The sequence below is a fragment of the Podarcis liolepis genome (assembly GCF_965112155.1).
Source record: "Podarcis liolepis genome assembly, chromosome: 5".
Lineage (NCBI taxonomy): Eukaryota > Metazoa > Chordata > Lepidosauria > Squamata > Lacertidae > Podarcis > Podarcis liolepis.
Window position 1 is genome coordinate 102250773 of NC_139556.1, and position 19726 is coordinate 102270498.

General features: G+C 47.1%; 1 protein-coding gene and 1 long non-coding RNA gene across 2 annotated transcripts in view; one reads left to right on the top strand and one right to left on the bottom strand.

Annotated features, from left to right (window-relative positions):
- Positions 1-6503, top strand: part of LOC310707535 — a 60474-nt gene extending 53971 nt beyond the window's left edge. Inside the window, exon 3 of the long non-coding RNA XR_014526553.1 lies at positions 6399-6503. This is a non-coding gene — a long non-coding RNA (uncharacterized lncRNA). The remainder of the gene's footprint in view (positions 1-6398) is intronic.
- A 1780-nt stretch (positions 6504-8283) lies between these two features.
- TMEM207 (transmembrane protein 207) lies at positions 8284-18830 on the bottom strand (the record flags this gene model as incomplete). The annotated part of the gene is made up of 5 exons (XM_083504637.1): positions 8284-8501; positions 12418-12560; positions 13474-13518; positions 16062-16099; positions 18738-18830. 5 exons carry the CDS (start codon positions 18828-18830, stop codon positions 8284-8286), a joined length of 537 nt encoding a protein of 178 aa, XP_083360763.1.
- Positions 18831-19726: the final 896 nt, after the last annotated feature.

The window sequence follows — 19726 nt, forward strand, 5'->3', positions numbered from 1 at the left end:
CAGCATTGCAGATGGAGCCATTCTAAGTTCCCCAGCCAGCTCTAATAGCTGCCCCTCCCCAACTCCTTGTCCTTCTTCTCTGCCATGCAGCTCCTCCCCTTCAGTCTCAGTCATTCCAAGACATGGACCCGGAAAGCCCAAATGTGAAGCAAAGGTCAGTGTCGATAAGCCCAAAGTTGATATGCTTGGTGGAAAGAGCTTATCCCTTCTCTCCTTTCTGGCCACGGAGCGGTGGGGGGTCGGAGACACACCGAAAGGCTGTTTCCTTTTTATTTGCAAAACAGAGAGTTACTTCCAACAGGACGATTTCAGACCCTCCAAGTGTCCCTATTTTCCAGGGACATCCCTGATTTAGAAAAGTTGTCCCGGTTTCTGATCCCAGAATGTCCCGCTTGTCCTTGTTGTTGTTGTTGGTTAGTCGTTTAGTCATGTCCGCCTCTCCGTGACCCCCTGAACCAGAGCACGCCAGGCACTTCTGTCTTCCACTGCCTCCTGCAGTTTGGTCAAACTCATACTGGTAGCTTCCAGAACACTGTCAAACCATCTCATCCTCTGTCGTCCCCTTCTCCTTGTGCCCTCCATCTTTACCAACATCAGGGAGTCTTCTCTTCTCATGAGGTGGCCAAAGTCTTGGAGCCTCAGCTTCAGGATCTGTCCTTCCAGTGAGCACTCAGGGCTGATTTCCTTCAGAATGGATAAGTTTGATCTTCTTGCAGTCCACGGGACTCTCCAGAGTCTCCTCCAGCACCAGAATTCAAAAGCATCAATTCTTTGGCGATCAGCCTTCTTTATGGTCCAGTTCTCACTTCCATACATCACTACTGGGAAAACCACAGCTTTTACTATATAGACCTTTGTTGGCAAGGTAATGTCTCTGCTTTTTAAGATGCTGTCTAGGTTTGTCATTGTCCTTAGGACGTCCCTATTTTCATCGGAGAAATGTTGGAGTGTATGGAGTTGTCCCACCCCCAAGCCGTCTGAAGGCAATCCTGTATAGGGAATGGGTTTTTTAAAGGTCTGTTTATGTTTTTATATATGTTGGAAGCTGCCCAGAGTGGCGGGGGCAACCCATTCAGATGTGCGGGATATAAACAGTAAAGTAATCATTATGGAATGGGACGTCCCTGTTTCTCATTGGAGAAATGTTGGAGGGTATGTGATTTCCTTGCACAGGGCCACCAGGAAACAGCCTGGCCCAACTAGCTGCTGTGGATGCCTGAAAGGGAGTCTCTCTAGCCAGTTTTCAGCACCCTCACCTGGCCAAGGAAGTTAAAACATCCCAGGAGCAAAGCCAAGAGCAGATGAGCTTCGCCATCTCTCTCCTTTCCAGATTTTCCCAGTCCACAGTGGAGGCCCTTACAATTTTCCCTACCTCCCTCATGCTCCACAAGCCCCATCACTTCAACGCCTTTTTCTGTCATTTCTGCTGGAAATACAAAGCTGGCACTGCCCAGGATGAGGCCCGCTTGATCTCTCACCTGCCAACTGCTGTCAGTTCACTACTTTCATCTGAAAGCAAAACCAAATCGGCTTCTTGCACGGCAATAAAATAACAGCCCTTCCCACGCAGAGAAAGTGTCTGAAGCTCTGACTCCTCATCTCTGCCCATAGAAAATTCATCTGACGCTACAGAAATGCAGCATGAAAATCAGAGAACGGAAATCCTCAAAAGCCATTTGGGCAAAAACACATTAGTTCGTCCAACTGATTAAATGCCGCTAGCAGAAAGAGGGGGCAGGATTCCAGCTGCCCCCAACCTGTCGTGATGTGGCATGCATCAAATTTGTTATTAGAAGATCGTAGCGGACTATCTAGTCCATGGGTAGGCAAACTAAGGCCCGGGGGCCGGATCCAGCCCAATCACCTTCTAAATCCAGCCCACGGACGGTCCGGGAATCAGCGTGTTTTTACATGAGTAGAATGTTTCCTTTTCTTTAAAATGCATCTCTGGGTTATTTGTGGGGCACAGTAATTCATTCATATATTTTTTTCAAAATATAGTCCAGCCCCCCCCCCCACAAGGTGTGAGGGACAGTGGACTGGCCCATGGCTGAGAAAGGTTGCTGACCCCTGATCTAGTCAAAGCATGTAAAGTATATTCAAATACAACCTGCTTTCCTCGCATGTACACCCTACGAGGTTGTGGCTGGATGGAAAGGAAATCTCCACACTGCGGTGAGAAAACAAAGGGTGTTTATTGCTAGCAATAATGGCTCATTAGGATCACTCTCCAAAAGCTGAGCAAGTCCAAAATGGATGGGGCCTCCTTAATATACAAAGCTGTTATCTGCTAAAGCAATTTGTTGTTGTTGTTGAGTCGTTTAGTCATGTCCGCCTCTCCGTGACCCCCTGGACCAGAGCACGCCAGGCACCTCTGTCTTCCACTGCCTCCCGCAGTTTGGTCAAACTCATGTTGGCACCTCTGAGAACACTGTCCAACCATCTGGTCCTCTGTCGTCCCCTTCTCCTTGGGCCCTCCATCTTTCCCAACATCAGGCTCTTTTCCAGGGAGTCGTCTCTTCTCATGAGGTGGCCAAAGTCTTGGAGCCTCAGCTTCAGGATCTGTCCTTCCAGTGAGCACTCAGGGCTGATTTCCTTCAGAATGGAGAGGTTGGCTTTGAAGGCGTGGCCTGCCCAATTTAAACGCGACCGGGGATCTCCCTCTTTTCCGCCTGCCAGCTGTTCCTGCTTTTCCCACCCTCCCGCCCTATAAGGTTTTCGTTCCTTGACCTTGCTATGGACTTAGGTTGGTCGCCGTTGAGGAGCCTGGTAGGAATTTTTCCACTTGGCAAATTGGCACCAGCCACTTGGTTTTCGCCTATCTCGTAGCAAATCGTCACAACTTTCTGGGTATTGGCAGTTAGGCATTGGTATTGTTCTGTAGATGGAAGAGGGGAGGTAGCGCCATCACCTGCCCCACATATTGAAGGGTAGTCCGATAAAGGATTCTGGGGGGTGTGGCCCTGTCCGAAGCCAAGGGAGGTGAGGGCTTAAGGCACGCCCCCTATTGATGACCCCGGGGGAGTTCCTAGTTGATGTGCATCAGCAAGACTCCCCCTACTGGTGGTTAACCCTTCCTGGACTTCAAGCGGATGGGTTGAAGTCGGATATAGTCAGCTAGGACCAATGCCTAAGCCAATACCGCTCATCACCTGAAACCAATAAAGTTGTGGCCGTATTTAGCCCCTTAACCTTAAGAATTGTGTCATGTGTCTTTATTTCCACTGGGGGGGGGCGGGAACTCGCCACGCAATTGCTGCCTCCACCAGATGATGGCTCAGTGTGTCCTCTGCTTCAAGTCACAACAACCCTGTAGGGGAGGTCAGCTGAGGACTCAGGCTTGGCTCAAGGTCTCCCAGGCCAAGCACCTTCACTCGAGCGGGAATTGCACAAGAGTCTGTAGCCACTGTGCGTTGCGATTTCCTTTGTCATTTCGACTCAAATTAAGCCTTATTTATGCTCTCCTCATCAGAGCCAAATCTTTGCATGGTGAGATTTATGTCCTTCGGGGCATCACTCTGGCAATAGGCTGCCTCATATCCAAGGCAACGGTTGAAAAAGAAGTTACACGGTTTTTCTATTCAGCTTTGCAAGGTGAGTACCGGCCTTCATCTGCGATATTCAATCAGGGATTGAGCCTTTTGAAATTGATAACGAGGGAGAGGAGGAGACGAATCTGGCTCATCTCCCATCACAGCTCATAACTTAGGAAATCATGTCTCAAAGAGGTTCATTAGCGATGAGTGACTGTCGGGTTTCAGAAGAGACCTTCCTCCCTCCTCCCCTTTCGCAACACCACTGCACATTTTTCCAACTGCGTGCTGGACAGTTCCAGAAAGAGAAAGTCGTAGATCTCTGTGCAGCTTCCATGGTCTTGCAGAGCCCGGTTTTTGAACTAGGAAGGGCGGAGTATAAATAAAAATTTATTATTATTATTATTATTATTATTATTATTATTATTATTATTATTATACAAGGACACAATCCATGCCTACAGGGATGGTATTGCACTAATGTTTACTCGGAGGAGAGAGGTAGAAATTCTGCAAATCCTGTTACAGTGGTACCTTAGTTCTCAAATTTAATCCATTCCAGAACTCCGTTCCAAAACCAAATTGTTCCAAAACGAAGGCACGCTTTCCCATAGAAAGTAATGCAAAATGGATTAATCTGTTCCAGACTTTTAAAAACAACCCCTAAAACAGCAATTGAACATGAATTTAACTATCTACCGAGACCATTGATCCATAAGGTGAAAGTAATAATAATTTATTTACTTATACCCTGCCCATTTGGCTGGGCCATGCCCAATTCCATAAATATCTATCATGTAGTCTCTTAGTCTCTAAACTAAGAATTCCCAGACTCTGCAACCTTCATAGGGGAGTCACTCTATGGCCTTATCATGTGTGCAAAGGAGGGGAAAACTCCCTTGCAGGGTTCTATAAATAAATAAATAAATAAATAAATAAATAAATAAATAATATTATTTATTTTATTATTTGTACCCTGCCAATCCGACTGTGTTGGCTCACACCGAATTCCCAATTGGTCAGGCATTTTTCAGTAACTCATTACCAGACACAGACCAAAAGGTGTGTGCCAATAATAATAATAATAATAATAATAATAATAATAATAATTTATTACTTATACCCCGCCCATGTGGCCGGGCTTCCCCAGCCACTCTTTCCAATGGAAAGGTGAGATGGAAAACATTGTCTCCCTCTCGCATAACACTAGAACTCATGAACCATCTATTAATCCAACCACAGTCCCTGAAATGAAACTTTACTCAACCCATTTTCACTGGATTTGTAGATTCTAACTACACGTGATGTTAAAGACTGCCAATCTCTTTGTATGATTTTTTTTTAAAGTAAGCAAGGGGGGATTTCTTCGGAGGTCTCCAGTGTTTTGACCCAACGGAGGGGGGGGGTTAACTCTTCCCTCCCCAGACACAATCTCTGCAAATAGCCCCTGATTGCCGGCTTGCAATCAAAGGGAAAGGACTGCGCCCAGTTGCAAAGCATTTCCTGGGTTTCTGCATTGCTCAGAAAACAGGGAGCACAACCTTGTGGGGTGACCTTGTCCTAAAAGTGAGTGCAGCCAGCCTGCGAGAGCCCCAGCTTCTTCTGCGTCGGCTCAGGCTGTGGAGGAAGCCAACCGATGCAACCGGAATCCACCAGAGCCATTTCCAAAATTAAGCACCTTCCATTATGCAACCTGGCCCCAAACCAGCGGCGTTCACCTGCTCCAGGCGTCAGAAATGCTGGCTTTGCACATCCTGATGGCTTGGCAGTCCTCTAGAGGTGCAGCTACAGGCCGGGGAGAGATGCCTTTGGTTCGTCCCAACAGGTCTGCCCGCTCTGTAGATTGGCTCTCCCTCCCAAATCTTTTCTCCAAAGCCAGGAAGAATTCACAAGGTGAGGGTGTCAGAAGCTCATTGGGGGTGTCAGGGAGGCTGCGTGGACTTCGGGGACTTTGGCGCTTGGCAAGCTCAGGCTCTTTTGAGTGCCACAGCCTGCCGCCTTGGCAGGACAAGAGCTTTCAGCTCCCTGCAAAGAGGCTTTCAGCTTCTGGCTTGAAGGTTTTAAGCTACAGCATCTTAAAAAGCAGAGACATCTGGAAAGGAGAGAGATGGCGAAGCTCATCCGCTCTTGGCTTTGCTCCTGGGATGTTTTAACTTCCTTGGCCAGGTGAGGGTGCTGAAAACTGGCTAGAGAGACTCCCTTTCAGGCGTCCACAGCAGCTAGTTGGGCCAGGCTGTTTCCTGGTGGCCCTGTGCAAGGAAATCACATACCCTCCAACATTTCTCCAATGAGAAACAGGGACGTCCCATTCCATAATGATTACTTTACTGTTTATATCCCACACATCTGAATGGGTTGCCCCCGCCACTCTGGGCAGCTTCCAATGTATATAAAAACATAAACAGACCTTTAAAAAACCCATTCCCTATACAGGATTGCCTTCAGACGGCTTGGGGGTGGGACAACTCCACACACTCCAACATTTCTCCGATGAAAATAGGGACGTCCTAAGGACAATGACAAACCTAGACAGCATCTTAAAAAGCAGAGACATCACCTTGCCAACAAAGGTCTGTATAGTAAAAGCCGTGGTTTTCCCAGTAGTGATGTATGGAAGTGAGAGCTGGACCATAAAGAAAGCTATACCACCCCCCCAATCTGGCTGGGTTTTCCCAGCCACTCTGGGTGGCTCCCAACAGAATATTAAAAACACGATAAAACAAAAGGTGTTGCTTCCCTGAACACCTTATGCAAACAAATCAGGATAAATGCTCAAGAAAGAGGTCATCTGGAAGTAGAGAGGGGGAGGAATTTGTAGAACCAATGGACCCAAATGGTCATCCAGTCCAACCCCCTGCTGTAAAGGTATCACAGCTGAATTAAATTCTGTTCACAATTAAGGCATGGTTTTCCCAGTAGTGATGTATGGAAGTGAGAGTTGGACGATAAAGAAGGCTGACCGCTGAAGGATCACTGATAAAGAAGGATCGCTGATAAAGAAGGCTGATCGATGTTTTTGAATTCTGGTGCTGGAGGAGACTCTTGAGAGTCCCATGGACTGCAAGAAGACCAAACTTATCCATTCTTAAGGAAATCAGCCCTGAGTGCTCACTAGAAGGACAGATCCTGAAGCTGAGGCTCCAAGACTTTGGCCACCTCAGGAGAAGAGAAGACTCCCTGGGAAAGACCCTGATGTTGGGAAAGATGGAGGGCACAAGGAGAAGGGGACGACGGAGGATGAGATGGTGGGACAGTGTTCTTGAAGCTACCAGCATGAGTCTGACCAAACTGCGGGAGGCAGTGGAAGACAGGAGTGCCTGGCCTGCTCTGGTCCAGGGGGTCACGAAGAGTCGGACATGACTAAACGACTAAACAACAACCTGAATGTCCAGGTTTTTTTGGGGGGGGGGATGCTTTGCCAAGAAAGCTGAGAGCTGGCTCTGCCTTTCACCCAACCTTTCCCGCCAACTTCTCTCCTAGAACAGGGCTAGGGAGGGTTGAGAGTCAAACCAAACTTGAACCTCCATCACAGCACAATGTAGGCATAATTTTGGTTTCTAAGCCAGACAGGTTATAGCTAGTAATTGGGAAAATGCAGAAGAGCTAGGGGTGAACCAATGCAGGAAATAACTGAATAATGTTATAATTTTAGAATACTTAACTGTGAAGATGCATAGAATGAATGGGTTTAAGGTCAGTGAGAAAGAGGAGGATTGGTCTGAGAAGATATTGAATTATTTGAATAGGTTTGAACAATTTGGGGCAGTTAAAAGTTAAATAAACCTTGTGGAAGGAGGAGTTTTAAGGTATATAGAAGTGTACATATGGTTGATTTGAATATGTTATTATTGAATATTATTGACTATGTATATTATTGAATATTGTATACCCAATCTATCAGCCACCTGGGGGTTTCACTATTTGTGTTTTCGTGGTTGGTAAAAAATAAAATATATATAAAAAACCCAGCTAGCAGATCCTTGCATTCTGATCCACCAATGTTTTGAGTGCGATATGGACTCTTTACTTAATGCACAATGTTAGAATTCCTGCTCCATGATTGCAGTCATGGGATTGTTGTCTATCCCATGACGGTGTATGTTTTGACTCCACAGAGTGGGAAGTGACAGAGACAGAATGTTTGTGTACCTGTGTTCCGTGAAGTGAGACTGTTGTCCTTTCTTCTTTTTCTCTTTGCTGTCTGATGCTAGGGAGAGTGGGAGCTATGTTGCAGTGCTCCGTGTGTGTTGATATGTAAATAAAGTAGATTGGCCAAAATGCTGAGTTGCTGAGGTCTGTCACATGCATGATGCACAAACTCTGTGGATCCCTAAGTGTGCCGGTGTTGGTTGGCATCGGTCGCTGTGATGTTTGGGCAGAAGAAAGCTTTTGAAGCTCCCGAACGATCGACGGGGAGGGAGAGAACATGCCAGTTGGGCATGTGTCTCTGCCAGGGTCCTACTTGAGTGTAGGTTGAACTCCTGACAGGTAGGGCCTGCAGCAATGGCAATGCTCAACTTGAGCCATAGAATCCTCAAATTGTAGAGTTGGAAGGAACCCTGAGGATGCAGGAATACGCAGCTATCCCATACAGGGATTGAACCTGCGACGTTGGCATTACCAGCTATCCAATCCTTCACTCGGTTGACTGAAGTAGCGTTTCTTTATTCATGACATGCACTTTTCCCCATGGCCCCATGAGCTTCCTCGCCAAAGCCAGGGCCGCCCGTGTCCCAGCCCGGCCCTCTAGCTAGGACTCTGAGTCCTCCCCCCATGAAAGTGGGTCTGCGCCCATGTCACCCCTCAGCCGGGAAGCTGAGCAGCACCCCTGGGTGGCCCCTGGCTTCACGATCTCCTCGTAGGATGGAGGTGGCCCGTTCCTCATCACCGTATCAAAGATGAAATCGGAGGAGCTCCACTGGGGGTGAGGGTGGATTGGGGGCACGGTCCTCAGCCTGCCGTCACTCTCTAGAGAAGGAGAGAAAAGAAGTGTCCATGATCATATGAGCAGATTTTAAAGTCCTAATTGGGAGAGTGATAGGAGCATGAAATAGACTCAGAGTCGAGAGTGGATTTCATGCTCTTTATTCAGCTCATACTGGTGAGGAGGAATGGAAGTTCCCCCGAAACATCTGCTTTATATACATTATTTACACAATGGGCCCCACGTGATTGGCTAATTCTGGGATTCTCCTGTGGGCCAATTAGGTTGCGGATTCCCTTCCACCTGGAGCTGGATTGGGTGGCTCCTGTGGACCAATCAGACTGCTGCATTCTGGATCCTATCATTCTAGGACCAATCAGACTGCTGCATTCTGAATCCTATTGTTCTAGGACCAATCAGACTGCTGCATTCTGAATCCTATCATTCTAGGACCAATCAGACTGCTGCATTCTGAATCCTATTGTTCTAGAACCAGTCAGACTGCTGCATTCTGAATCCTATTGTTCTAGGACCAATCAGACTGCTGCATTTTGGATCTTATTCAACTCAGTACATAACAGAGCACCACATCATTGGCGTGCAGCCGACAGGATATCTTCCTATTGCTAATTGATGGAGCAGGTGATTGCGCTTGTGTTAAATGTGGCACCGTATCATTCATATAAAAGTTAAAGAGGGTGAGAGCCAGATAAAAGAGCTAGATAAAATAGCGGTCAACTGCAAAGGGGATTCGGACATTTAAGCTGGCATATTTTACCTGAGATTTCCCTGCTATTCTAGTTTATGCAACAAATAATCTCTAGGAGACTTGACGTGGTTTATTGCACCAGTAGTGCTAAAAAATTTTGGATTTTTTTTTTATGGTTATTGTTGTTTTTCCTTTTGTTCCTCCTGTGAACGATGCCATGGCCTTTGGCTAGCACAATAAAGTTTATGAATGAATGAAAAGGATAATATGAGAAAGCAATCGGTGAAACATAAAACCATAGAATGACAGAGTTGGAAGGGACCCCCAAAGGTCATCCAAACCAACCTGCTGCAGTGCAGGAACCACAGCTCAAGGATGCCTGGCAGATGGCCAAGCAATTTCTACATCAAACCTGGTTCCTTCTTGGTCAGTGTCTCCTTGGGGTGAGATATCTATAACCTCACTTGGGGTTTTCCTTTTTTTCTTTTTCCTCCTCCCCCCCCCCCCGTTCAATCTTTATTGATTTTTAACCAATACATCAATTCACCTCGAAACACCAAAACACAAAAGCATTACAAGCAAACCACTACCAATACAAAAAAGAAAAATACAACAGGGGGAAGTAACTTTCTTCTCTGCCTGGTGACTTCTGACCTCCTCCGCATGGGTCCTTTATTTCCTTATTAGCTGCCTCTATTTTTCAATAAACTTAACCAACATTAAATGTTGTTTGTATTCTTTTTGACTTATGCTATGATGAGAGTCACCGTATTTTTCGCACCATAGGACGCACCGGACAATAGGACGCACTTTGTTTTAGAGGGGGAGAACAAGAAAAAAAAATTCTCCCCCTCTCTGCCCAGCGCCCCTTCAGTGAAGCGGCAGGAGGCACTGCACAGAGAGGGGGAGAACTTTCCCCCTCTTGTTTTCCCGCTCTAAAACAAGGTGCCGTTTAAGGTGCGTTCAGGCGGCTACCTTGGAAGCCGGGAGAGCGAGAGGGGTCGGTGTGCACTGACCCCTCTCGCTCTCCAGGCTTCAGGTTCCTTTCGACCTGCTCTTTGGGGATGGTGGGGGAAGCCCACCACCAGCCCCAAAGAGCAGGTCAGGGAGCAGCGGAAAGGCGCAGCGGAGAGGCTCCTGCCATAGCCGCACGTCACCTCTCCAGCCGGGAGAGGGTCGCGGGGCTATGGCGTCTTCGCTCCATAGGACGCACACACATTTCCCCTTCATTTTTGAAGGGGAAAAAGTGCGTCCTATAGAGCGAAAAATACGGTAATCAAAGAATATGAAAGGTTTGATGTGGGGACAATGTTCTTTTAAGACAGAGTTGTTCCGCCTGGCCTTTGGCTTGGAGCCAATTTGATTCCCTCCCCCTCTTTCTTTTTTCTTTTTCCTTTCTCCTCCTGTGATGAGGCTGCATTTTAATATTTTAATGTTTCAATATTTTAATGTTGTATTTTAATCTTGTTTTTAAGTTGTATTCATTCAACTTGTTTTTAATTATTGCTTGTTAGCCGCCCTGAGCCCAGCCTTGGCTGGGGAGGGCGGGGTATAAATAAAAATAATTATTATTATTATTATTATTATTATTATTATTATTAAATATAATGTATAGATGTCCCATTCTTTCTTAAACTTTTGGATCGGCTGGTCCCTGACCTTCTCTGTCATGTTCGCTAATTCTATATACTGAAACAAATTATCCTGCCACTCCTCTTTAGTTGGTATTATACCTCTTTTCCACCCTTTGGCTAACAGCATTCTCGCTGTGTTTGATGCATACATAAAAAAACCTTCCTTCTTTCTATTGGAATGTCTGATGCCATAATATCCTCGCTTAGGGCTTTTCATCCAGAGTTCTGAACAAGCCCAGATGAGAAATCCACTCCACTTCCCAGTGGGGAGGAGTTGCGGTGGACCGCGTGGCCACCCATTCCCCACCGGGGGCGGGGGACTTTGCCCCCGTTGCCTGGGGGATCCCAGCCACGTCAGAGCCTGGCCAGCCAATCCGCTGGCCGGGGGGCGTGGCCAGAGCCGTTTAAACGGAGGAGCGAGCCGTAGGACTTCTTCTTTGGCTCTCTTCCTCAATCACCCGCCCTCCCTCCCTATTTTGCAAGTTAGGCACTGGCCTTGCTATGGACCTTGGTTGGTCCCCTTGGTTGTCTGAGGGGCCTGGTAGGAATTTTTCCACTTGGCAAATTGGCACTGGCCACTTGGTTTCCGCCTACCTCGTAGCAAATCATCACAACTTTGTTGTGCCCCTCCGTGCTTAAGGGTATTCCGTTAAAGGAATCTGGGGGTGTTGATCTAGTCTGAAGCCCAGCTGGGGGGCTAAGGCCTTGATACGACCCCGATGGGAACACCATAGAATCATAGAGTTGGAAGAGACCACAAGGGCCATCGAGTCCAACCCCCTGCCAAGCAGGAAAAGGAGCTTGAGTTGGTTCGCATTGACAGGGCTCCCCCTACCGGTGGCTAATAATAATAATAATAATAATAATAATAATAATAATAATAATAATAATTTATTATTTATACCCCGCCCATCTGGCTGGGTTTCCCCAGCTACTCTGGGCGGTTTCCAAAAGAATATTAAAATACTGTGATACATCAAACATTAAAAGCTTCCCTAAACAGGGCTGCCTTCAGATGTCGTCTAAAAGTCTGGTAGTTGTTTTTCTCTTTGACATCTGCTGGGAGGGCGTTCCACAGGGTGGGTGCCACCACCGAGAAGGCCCTCTGCCTGGTTCCCTGTAACTTGGCTTCTCGCAGTGAGGGAACCGCCAGAAGGCCCTCAGCGCTGGACTTCAGTGTCCGGGTAGAACGATGGAGGTGGAGACGCTCCTTCAGGTATACTGGACCGAGGCCGCTTACCCTTACCGGACTTCCTGCGCAGCGGGCAGGAGTCAGATATAGTCGGGTCGAATCAATGCCGAAGCCAATACCGCTCACATTCTGTAATTTCAATAAAGTTGTGGCCAAAAGTTTTGCCCCATAACATAAACCTAATATCTGTGTCCTTAATTAATTAATTTTACAATGAATGATTTTAGAGTGTTGTTTATGTTATACTTTTATAATGTTTTATTGTTGTTAGCCGCCCTGAGCCCGGCTTCGGCTGGGGAGGGCGGGATATAAATAAAATTTATTATTTATTATTATTATTCCTTGTGTGTTATTTCCAACGGGGGGGGCTGCGGGGTCTCGACATGCAAGCAGATCCTCTCTCCCCATCCAGACGCCAAACTCACTGTGTCCTGAATCAGCATCGCTGAGGGCAAACACGGCGATTGTCCGCTGAGAGGAGAAGAGCCTTCGTCGTTTCAGCCAGTGCTGCAGGCAGCAAGCGGCGATGCACAGAAGGATCGCAGCCAAGAAAAGGGAGATGTAGAACCTAAAGCAGAGAAAAATCCACAAGGCTGAGCTCAGAAAACTTGGACTCTCCAGGAGAAAAACTGATGGGTGAGCTCAGCCGTTCCAATCAAGTTACAACTTTTAATGTCTTTGCCTACACCTTATGTATGAAAAAACAGCACAGCCCTGTGGAACTCTCTGCCACTAGAGATTCAGCAGGTGCCTTCTGTGCCAGCTTTTAAACTCCTCCTGAAAACTTCTCCATTCCACCAGGCCTATGCAGGCAATTAAGAAGACATCCTTCTACAATGGTTAAATGGTGTCTGTGTTTACACACACACACACACACTTTTTAATGTTTCTTTATTGGGTGGTTTTATGTAAACCACTTTAGTATGTTATTATGACACAATAGTATACATTTTTTAAAAATATAAATCTATCTATCTATCTATCAGTTTGGGAGTGCACAGTGGTACCTGGGTTTACGATGCATCGGGTTACAAACTCCACTAACCTGGAAGTGGTTGCTGCAGGTTAAGAACTTTGCCCCAGGATAAGAATGGAAATTGCGCACCAGCGGCAACAAGAGGCCCCATTAGTGAAATCATGCCTCAGGTTAAGAACCGTTTCAGGTTAAGAATGGACCTCTGGAACGAATTAAGTTCTTAACCTGAGGTACCACTATACCTCGGGTTACATACGCTTCAGGTTACAGACTCCGCTAACCCAGAAATATTACCACGGGTTAAGAACTTTGCTTCAGGATGAGAACAGAAATCGTGCTCTGGTAGCGCAGCAGCAGCAGCGGGAGGCCCCATTAGCTAAAGTGGTGCTTCAGGTTAAGAACAGTTTCAGGTTAAGAATGGACCTCTGGAACGAATTAAGTTCTTAACCCAAGGTACCACTGTATCCTTTATTAATGCATTTCCCCACAGATATTAAACACGCACCAGATATACCAGGCAATCAGACTCTGCTCTTCATAAACATCACACCTGAAAATGAAAAGAATAATATCAATACGGTTTTAAGATTGGCCTTGAGACAGTCTTTAAACCTCTTTTGTTGACCACCAGCATTATGCTTTCCATTTTTAAGTTCGGAATGGAGCGGTTGCTTTGGAAGACGATCATCAGGCACAACATGACCAGTCCAACAAAGTACTCCTGCCACCCCTGGTCTCTGAGCTGCTCCCCCCCCCATCCTAAAGAGAGGTGCCTCCTCACACTGCCCCACAGGGGCCTGGGAAGCACCCCCTGGCCAGCCCCAAAGGCACCATTCGCCTGCAGAGCTTGTAGCCAGGGCTGCTGCAACAAACAGACGCACAAGCCTTTGGGAGGCAGAGACACAAGAGGGCATCAGAGGAAGGAAGGAGGGAAGGAAGGAAGGAAAGAGGGACACAGGCCAGTGTTGTTCACGGCATCCCCGACCATCATTTAAGGCACCCCAAGGTGCCATGGCACACTGACTGAAAACCACTGCCATAGAGTAAGCTGTTCTGCCCAGTTTAGCAAGGCCACGTCCCCTTGGCAGGAAATGGGGTTTTTTCACCCTCCAGTCTGTCTTGGTTGCGAGTGAGTGTCCTACCAGACTTAGCTAGGCCAGCTCCCCTGACCTTGGGAGGAAATAGGTAATCAAGCCTATTGTTGTATTCAGTCTACCTGTGAAGAGTTTTGAGGTAGTTGCTCCAGCTCAGCCGTGTCGCTCTCTCAAGCCACTCTTGAATTCCTCTACTAATAATTAAAGAACTTTCACTACTTTGTAATCAAGCTAAGTGTTACTGCCTGTGCAACTTTTCTGACTGATGCATGGAAAGGCACATAAATCTGACCTTTGGAGAGTTTGTAAGTAAATCAATTTTTAACTTACCAAATGACTGATATTTTCCTATGCTGGGAAAAGGGGGAAATTTTGAAACTCTCTTGGAAGGAAATATATTAAAGGAATAACAGCTTATATTTTCACCCTTTATTTTGCTGATTATTTTGTGATTTTTAACTCTCTGCTGGGGTTCTCTCACCAAAGAGCATTTGCCACAAAACTGGAATCTGGCACATAGGAATTCTCCTTTCTACATATTTATGTTTCCCTTGAACCAACAATTAATTCTTCACTACAGCCCTGTGAGGCAGGATGGGCTGAGAGAAGACAGTGATTGGTCCAAGGTCACACTCAGTGAGCCGACTGGGGATTTGAATCCTGGTCTCTCCCAGGTCCTAGCCCAATGCTCTAACCACTGCACCACACTACTAGCTTCCAGTTGAGAAAGAGCCATAGCTCTGTGCTTTGAATGAGGAAGGTCTTAAAACTTTGGAGAGACACTGCCAGCCAGGGTTGGGTATACTGAGCTTAGATGGGCCCCTAGTCTCCCTTGGTTGCAAGGCCGATTCCTATGTTGCAAATGTGCAGCTGGTGTTGTTGTTGTTGTTGTTGTTGTTGTTGTGTAGTCGTTTAGTCGTGTCTGACTCTTCGTGACCCCCTGGAGCAGAGCATGCCAGGCACTCCTGTCTTCTACAGCCTCCCTCATGTTGGTCGCTTCGAGAACACTGTCCCACCATCTCGTCCTCTGTCGTCCCCTTCTCCTTGAGCCCTCCATCTTTCCCAACATCAGGGTCTTTTCCAGGGAGTCTTCTCTTCTCACGAGGTGGCCAAAGTCTTGGAGCCTCAGCTTCAGGATCTGTCCTTCCAGTGAGCACTCAGGGCTGATTTCCTTCAGAATGAATAAGTTTGATCTTCTTGCAGTCCATGGGGCTCTCAAGAGTCTCCTCCAGCACCAGAATTCAAAAGCATCAATTCTTCGGCGATCAGCCTTCTTGATGGTCCAGCTCTCACTTCCGTACATCACTACTGAGAAAACCATAGCTTTTACTATACGGATCTTTGTTGGCAAGGTGATGTCTCTGCTTTTTATGATGCTGTCTAGGTTTGTCATTGCTTTTCTCCCAAGAAGCAGGCGTCCAACTTACCAAGGTTCATGGTTCTTACATTCCAGGTTCCTATTCAATATTTTTCTTTACAGCATTGGACTTTCCTTTCGCTTACAGGCATATCCGCAACTGAGCATCCTTTTGGCTTTGGCCCAGCCGCTTCATCAGCTCTGAATCTACTTGTACTTGTCCTCCGCTGTTCCCCAGTAGCATGTTAGACGCCTTCCGACCTGAGGGGCTCATCTTCCAGCGTCATAACTTTTATATGCCTGTTGTCTTTGTCCATGGAGTTTTCCTGGCAGGGATACTGGAGTGGCTTGCTGGTTCCTCCTCCAGGTGGATCACGTTTGGTCAAAACTCTCCACTATGACCTGTCCATCTTGGGTGGCCCTGCACCGCATAGCTCATAGCTTCTCTGAGTTATTCAAGCCCCTTTGCCACGGCAAGGCAGTGATCCATGAAGGGGGCGCAGCTGGTGCTTGGACCCAATTCACGCACCATCCCAGGCTCGGCAGCACCAGCCCAGCCCTGCAACTTTGCACTGTCCCTCCTCCCCACCCAAACTAAAGTTCCCAGAACAGAAAAAGTAATGCAAATTGGAACTGGCTTACCTGTCAGCAGATTCACACTCTGCTTCTGAACCCGATGCCTGAAACACACAGAGAACATGAGAAACTGGGGTATGCTTAGGTGAGCTTAGGCTCCAGGCTTTCAAACTTGGGGCGTTAACTGTGCTTAGATGGCAACAAGGATTACTTCGGTGCAAAACACCCAGCTGTGAAACCCACAGTCAGCATTCGAGCACAAGAGCCACTCCCCCCTCCTGGTGCTTCCAGCAGCTGGTCTTCAGAACCATCGCTGACTCCAACTGTGAAGGCAAAGCAGAGCCATCTTGGCTAGGAGACTTTGATAGGCTGCTCAAAAAAAGCTTGTAAGCCTTGAATCTCTTTAAAATAAAGGTAAAGGTAAAGGACCCCTGACAGTTAGGTCCAGTGGTGAATGACTCTGGGGTTGCGGCGCTCATCTCGCTTTACTGGCCAAGGGAGCCGGCGTACAGCTTCTGGGTCATGTGGCCAACATGACAAACCAGAGCAGCGCACGGAAACGCTGTTTACCTTCCCGCCGAAGTGGTACCTATTTATCTACTTGCACTTTGATGTCCTTTTGAGCTGTTAGGTTGGCAGGAGCAGGGACTGAGCAACGGGAGCTCACCCCGTCGCGGGGATTCGAACCGCCAACCTTCTGATCGGCAAGCCCAAGAGGCTCAGTGGTTTACACCACAGCAGTTTAATTAAGCCATATGGGTCACAGATTTTGCTTAAAGCGGGATGGCAAATCCTAAATCACAAGAGTCTAGAAGAAAACTTAGACAGCATCTAAATCTGGGTGTTGTTGTTGTTGTTGTTGTTGTTGTTGTTGTTGTTGTTGTTGTTGTCCTTTCCTCTTTTAAAGCCACCCATCTTGGTGGCCAGCACTGGCTCCTCTGGCGTCACAGGCAGCAGACCTCCTCAAGGGCACCCACCATAATGGTGACCCCAGTAAAAACCAGAATCCTGCACCCCCATATAGCTCAGTTGGTAGAGCATAAGACTCTCAAGGTCGTGGGTTCGAACCACACTGGGTGAAAGATTCCTGCATTGCAGAGGTTTGGACCTTCACGGTCTCTTGCAACTCTCCAATTCTACGGTTCTGTGAAAGAATATGTCTTCTCCAAAGAACACTTCTCAAGGGCATAGAGCCCTTGGGACCCACTCCTCAAAAATGTATTCCCTCAGTTGGATTTGCCGCAATCTTATTCGTGTCCTATCAAAAGGAAATATACTGTGCTCTCTCCTCAGCCGTATAAATTATGTGGGAAAGTATAAATAACACATACGGAACTGAACTAATGGAGTAGCCCAGAAGGATGTACAAGGAGAATTTATTGCTGTCCCATCTCCGCCAGAGCTCTTACTTTATACCTCATTAGCAGATCTCACTTGCCCAAGGAGAGTTATCATATCGCCCGTTCCGAGCAACACCCTTTGTGTTAAATTTGTGAGAGACAAAGTTAATGAAGGTCTGGCTTCTCAGTCGGCGGTGGTGCTTCGGGCAAAATAAAATAAAATAAAAAAGCCCAAGTAATAATGCTACATAGAACAAGGAGGCTGAGGGAGGGCGGCAGAGAAACAAAGGAGTTTTTCCACTAGAGTTGAAACGAATTTTGAGGTGGGTGGGGGGAAACCCCAAGTCCAATTTATTTATTTTTTTGGCTTGCAAAAAGTTCACATTTATATTTCCCCGAATGAGGTTTTCCCCACGCCTAGGAGCCTCTGGCAGTGATGCATGTCCGTGACGGCAGCATTGCCAAAATTATTATTTAGAATAATAAATAGCAAATTATTGGGCTAATTGAATTCAGCGGGTAATAATAAATCCCAAAGTGTTCCTTCAGAACGCTCCTATCGCTGCAGCCTCCAGCGGCTCTCAAAGCAGCTTTCAAAATATTCTTAAAATAAAATGGTGCAGGGGGAGAGAAAACCAGAATGCGTCAGGCTGCCTCCCATGGACTCCTTCCTTGTTCTTCTCAGGGGGTTCTACGAAGCAAAGGCTCCCACCGAGATTCTCCACGGTCAAGGTTCCAAAAGGTTCTGAATACTCTGTATACACATACAAGGACATTATGAAGAGCCCTGATGTTTAGTAGCCTGTGGCCAGCCGGATCCCCAATGAGAAACTTGCAAGTAGGATTCGAACACAAGAGCAACTCTACCCCCCCTGTGGTTTCCAGCAACTGGGATTCAGAAACATTGGTGGCCCCGACCCGGCCTCTCTTCCATGAATTTGCCTGATCCTCTTTGAAAGCCATCAAAGTTGGTGGCCAACCCTGCCTCCTGTGGCGATGAGTTCCACAGGTTAACTCTGCGTTGCATGAAGACGGACTGTCTTTTATCAGTCCTGATTCTTCCAATGCTCAGCTTCCTAGGATGCCTGTGTTTTCTAGAGTCACAAGAGAGGGAGAAAAACCTCTCCATCCACCTTCCCCAAGCCATCTATGATTTTATGAACTTTGATCGTGTCGTTTCTCACTCGACTTTTATCCAAACGACAAAGTCCCAAATCCTGCAGCCTTTTTTCAACAGGGAGTCGCTCCAACCCCTTGATCATTTTAGCGGCCCTTTTCGAACCTTTTCCAACTCTGCAATATCCTTTTTTGAGGCGAGTTGGCCAGGACGGCACACAGTATCCCAAATGCGGTTGCACCATAGATCTGTATAATGGGGTTATGATATAAGGGCAATGCTCACCTCGACATGCAAGATTCCCTGGGCGAGTGCCAAGCAGATCTGTCTGGTTTGCAAGACCAGAAGGTGGTCCAGCCCAAATGGAAGATTCCTCATGGTCAACCTTGCGAAAGCTTCTCAAATCTCGGTTCTTCACCTGCGGTTCTCCTGCGTTTGATCTGGAATGCTTCCCAGCTCCTTGTGTTGCTGGGGGTGGGGGATTAATTATGGGATGTGGAGCAAGTGCATCAGGCAATAGATTGCCCACGTGACGTGGGAGTTATTGCTGCCTTCACACCCCCTTGCCTTGCCTGCAAAGGGCATCCCACTCGGGGAGCTTACCTTGTGGGCCCTGGTGAAGGTCAGGCATTTGCAAATTGGAAATATCCTTTTTATTACACCTTCGAATCCCTGGATCTAGGAGCATCTATGTGCTTGGGAAATGCCAATCAGGCAAATAAGCATTCGGATTTTTTTGCAAGAAATTCAAGCTGCAAAAATATTCTTGGGAGCCAGACAACCCCCTCCCCACAATTTATTTCACCTCTAATGAAATGTTATTTAGTTCTTTAAATTCTCCCTCCTCCTCCTCCCTCTTTGTGTGGTTCTGCTAGATTCCCTCACCCCACCCCTCTGAAACACAGGCCCTTGTGTTGCAAAGCCATCATTACTCTGTTCCTTGCAAAATTAACACAAATAGTGTTGCTGGGAATGAGCATTCCCTTCATTTAAAGTTAAACATTGAGCTCAATTGCATCCTTGGGGCAATGATTGACCGAGGTGCCAAAGAGCAGCTCAGAAATACTCATGGCTGGATCAGAGCTGGAACCTTGGCTGCTCTCTCCTCTTGGCCTGGATACCAGCCATTCAAAAAGGGAAGAGTTTGGAGCTTGGGGCTGCTTCATCGCCCAACGGCCACAACACCAGCGAAGACTTGCATTTGTAAATCCACCAGGAAGTCAAAGCTCGTAGAGTGAATTTTCCTATCGCCAACTCATGTCACCCAAATATAT